This window comes from Onychostruthus taczanowskii, unplaced genomic scaffold (genome assembly GCF_017590055.1).
Source record: "Onychostruthus taczanowskii isolate IOZ18803 unplaced genomic scaffold, ASM1759005v1 scaffold98, whole genome shotgun sequence".
Taxonomy (NCBI): Eukaryota; Metazoa; Chordata; class Aves; order Passeriformes; family Passeridae; genus Onychostruthus; species Onychostruthus taczanowskii.
Window position 1 is genome coordinate 1,693,579 of NW_024507879.1, and position 3,863 is coordinate 1,697,441.

Sequence of the window (3,863 nt, forward strand, 5' to 3'; positions counted from 1 at the left end):
TCAGCGCTCAGGAGGTACTGAACGAGTTCCCGAGGCGGCTTTTTCCATCCCGGCGGGCATTCCTGGCCCCTGCCCGTGGCCGGTCCCCTCCCCGGGGCCGCGCCCGCCCGTGCGCTCCGTCGGGCGGCTCCGGGGGACGCGCTCCGGCCGCCTCTCGCCGGGGCTCGCCTTTCCTCTCCAGACTGTCTTTTTAATATATATACATTTATTTTTGCCCCCCTTCATCTCCAACTCTTGTAGGAAAAGGAGGGAGGAAGGGAGAAATATTGTTTGAATTCACAAAGCGGGGCATCTGGTGCACCTTGCGCCTGGCATCTGTGCTCCTTGTGTCCCGAGCAGCGCGCTCGCACCGGGGCGAGGGGCAGGAGGGGCCGGCGTGCATCTGTTGGGCGCCACAATAAAGTCACAAAACAGCGGCGCGGGCCCGGCCCCGCCGCGCTGCCCTCTCAAAGGGGGACGCGGGGCTGCGCCTCGCAGGTATTATGCGCCGGGTAGGTAGGGCCGGGGCGGCAGCTGCTCCGCCGATCCGCCCGACATATGGCAGCCCAAATCACGGTACCTCCTGAGCAGCCCGGCCGGAGGGAGCGGGGGAAGGACGGTGGGGAGGCCCCCGGGGCAGGTGCCGCTGCCGTGCGCCCGCCGCGGCCGCCGCCGCAGCACCGGCCCCGCCGGCGCGCACCGGCGGCTCCGGGGTGGGTGGTGGGCGCGGAGCGGCCGGTGGCCCCCGGACCCTGGGGTCACCCCCAGGATCTAGAGGGGGCCCAGCCTTATCTGCCCTCCCCTCTCCCGTGCAAACAGCCCCCGGCGGGCGGGCGGGCGGGCTGCGGCCGAGCCCCGGCTCGCCAAACGTTCCCGACGCCTGGCAGGCGAGGGATGCGCCGGGGCCGCTCTGGTTACCATATGTTTTCAATAAAATAAGACAAATAGGGCCGGGAGATAGGGATTGCAGTAAACCTGTTATAAAGCAGCATAAACCAGGCCAATGTAAACGGCAGCAGGGCCCCTCCTGGAAGGGCCGTTGGGTGCCAGCTCCGCACCGGGCGGCCCGGCCAGGTGTGAGCGGGAGCCCGCAGCGGTGCCCCCGCAGGTTTTTATCACGTTCGTGGTAATATGGTGCTTGTTATGCTAACTATGAGTAAACATCCCCGGCCGGGCTTTGTGGCGACGGGAGGGAGTTATCGGAAAGTGGCAGTGGGAAGGTGATTTAACAATAAAGTTGTCTTGTTTGCCAGCAGGTGATGTCTGCCCCCAGCCCCATGATTAATGCTTCCCAAAGTACTCCACTTTACAATCTCTTGTAATTATTTATTAAACGAAATCTATTTATTATTATTTTAGCAAACAGCGGTACCAGGTGGGGCTTTCTTTTCCTCTTCAGCTTTTGTTTGAAGGACGTTTGAAGTGGGCAGTCTGAGGCTTGGAAACTCGCTCGCCAGATTTTTTTGTCATCCAATTGCACAGGCACAAAAAAAAAAACCCCAACCCCGCCGGGCCCTTCCTATTCATCCTCCGCTGCCCTCCGAGCCGCCCCTCGAGAAGGGGCACCCGAGCCGCCGCGGTGGCCGGCCCCCCTCGGCATCCTCCCCCTCCCTCCCAGCGGGGCTGTCCGCCCGCCGCGCCGCGCTCCTGGGCAGGCAGCGCGCACAGCCCCACAGCGCAGCGCGTCGCGCCGCCCAAGGCCACCCCGTGGGGCCGGGGACCAGGCCGGGCAGGGGGAGCTGCCCCCCGCCCCGCCGCGGCCCGACCGGGCCGCTCCGGCCGCTCCCGGCACGGGGATCCCCGACCGGGATCCGCCGCGCCGCTTTGGTGAAGGAGAGGGGGGACTCCGGCCCCGGAGGGGCTGCGCCCTCCCGGCGGCCCTGCCCGCACCCCCGGGGGCGTCGTGCCGTGCAGGGGGAGCCCGGCTCCACTACTCCCGGTCCCTCGCCCTCCGCCGGGGAAAGATGCCCCGGGCCCGGGCCGCTCCCCGCCGCCCGCCGCAGCCGGTGCGCAAAAGTCCCCGGCACGTTTTGCGCACCGAGCTCCCGCGGCAGCGCCGGGCCGACGGGGCGGGGGGGCGGCCTCGGGCCTTCGGAGGGCCCTTCCCCCGCGGGATCCAGCCTCTGTTTCCCTTGTGGGAGCAAAGTCACGACGCGAGTGGGGGCTGGAGAAGGGCGTTCGGTCCCCTCCGGTGCTGGCGCTCGCCGCCCTCGGCGCAGCGCCCACAGCTCCGCCGGTCGGTGCGCGGGGGGCTCGGGGATGCTCCCGGCGCTGCAGGGGCGAGGAAAAGGGCGACGGGAGGCGGCTGGAACATCGGAGAGGATGTTCCGGGAGTGTCCCGCGTCGCCGGAGGAGCTGGAAGGGGTTGTGGTCGTGCCGAGGGAAGCGGAGGGGAATGGTGCCAGTTGGACCCTCACGTCTGGCACCGGGTGAGACACCGCCTGGCCCGGCAGTGCGTCCCCGGCCACTCCGAGGGGCCGGGGTTTCCCCGCGTTACGCAGCCGAGTGCTGGGGAGCCCTCTGTCACCGCTGAGCCCCTGCACCCCGCCCCGACCCCCACTGCAGCCCGGCGGAGCCCCGGAGAGTGCGGCCGCCCCGGCCGTGGTGCAGCCCCCCAGCACGGGCTCGGCCCGGGGGTCCCGTGCCGGAGAGGGCTGGCGGGCAGGGGCAGGGGGTCCCGGCACGGCGCGGCGTGGAAGCCAGCGAGGTCTCGCGTGGCGTGGCCGGGGCAGCGGGCGGTGCCGGAGCCGGCACGCTCCCGTCGGGCTGATAAGATAAAAGCGTGCCAAGGGGTGGGTGCGGGCGGGGGGGCGCACACGCCGCCCGGCCGGGAAATCCCCATTGTCTGCCGGCCCTATATATAGGGGCTTAACGGCAGTCGTGTGCCGGCGGCACAACCTCTCCTGCCCGCACTCGAGGGACCGCGGGGAGCGCCGCGGAGCGCGCAGCCAGAGCCGCTCTTCTGCCCCCGGGCTCAGCACACACAGCCGCGGGGGACAGGGCTCTCCCGGGCCGGCCGGAGCGGCGTTGGCTTCTCAGGATGGCCCCGCAGAGCGACCGCTCTCCGGACGAAGGGCAGCCGTATTTCGGAGGAGCAGAGGACCCATCCTCGGCGGCCGGCGGGGCCTCCGCGGGCAGCAGGGGCGCCTCGCCGGCCCGCACCGCCCTGGCCCCGCGGGACACGGCGGCCCGCAGGAAGGGGAAGGCGCGGCGGGGCCGCGGCAAGGCGCGGAACGAGGGCTTGCTCAGCAAGCAGAAGAGGAGCCGGCGCATGAAGGCAAACGACCGGGAGAGAAACCGCATGCACCACCTCAACTCCGCCCTGGACGCTCTCCGCAGCGTCCTGCCCACCTTCCCCGACGACGCCAAGCTCACCAAGATCGAGACGCTCCGCTTCGCCCACAACTACATTTGGGCGCTCACACAGAGCCTCCGCTTGGCCGAGCAGAACCTGCCCGAGCCCCCCGCGCCGCCGCCGCCCCCCGCCGCCGCCTCCCCCGGGCCCTGGGACTCGCCCTGCCCTGCGGCCCCGCCGCCCGCCGCCCTGCGCCGCGGCCCCGCCGCCTTCCCCGCCTTCCTCTGAGCCCGCCGCCCGGCCGATGTCCCCCCGTGGTGGCCTTCAGAGAGCCGGCGGGGCGGAGCGGGGGCTCCCCGCGCCGGGGGGCGGCGGGACCCCCGCTCCCCCCTCCCCGTCCCGTCCCGCTCGGCTGGAAAGCGCAGCGGGAGCGGGCGGACAAAAACAAATCACGGTTTTGTACTCGTTAACGGTAAATTATATTAATTTGTCGCTATCGGTATTTATTGATTATATTTCGTAACAAATATGTATTTTGTATATAAGAGTATTTTCAGCAGCGGTGGTCCAGCTGTCTGTACCCGCAGCT

General features: G+C 69.5%; 1 protein-coding gene across 1 annotated transcript; it reads left to right on the plus strand.

Annotated features, from left to right (window-relative positions):
- The first annotated feature begins 3,019 nt into the window (after positions 1-3,019).
- On the plus strand, positions 3,020-3,562 carry NEUROG3 (neurogenin 3). Its single transcript, XM_041427235.1, has one exon. The coding sequence runs from the start codon at positions 3,020-3,022 to the stop codon at positions 3,560-3,562; it is 543 nt and encodes a 180-aa protein (XP_041283169.1).
- The last annotated feature ends 301 nt before the right edge of the window (positions 3,563-3,863 follow it).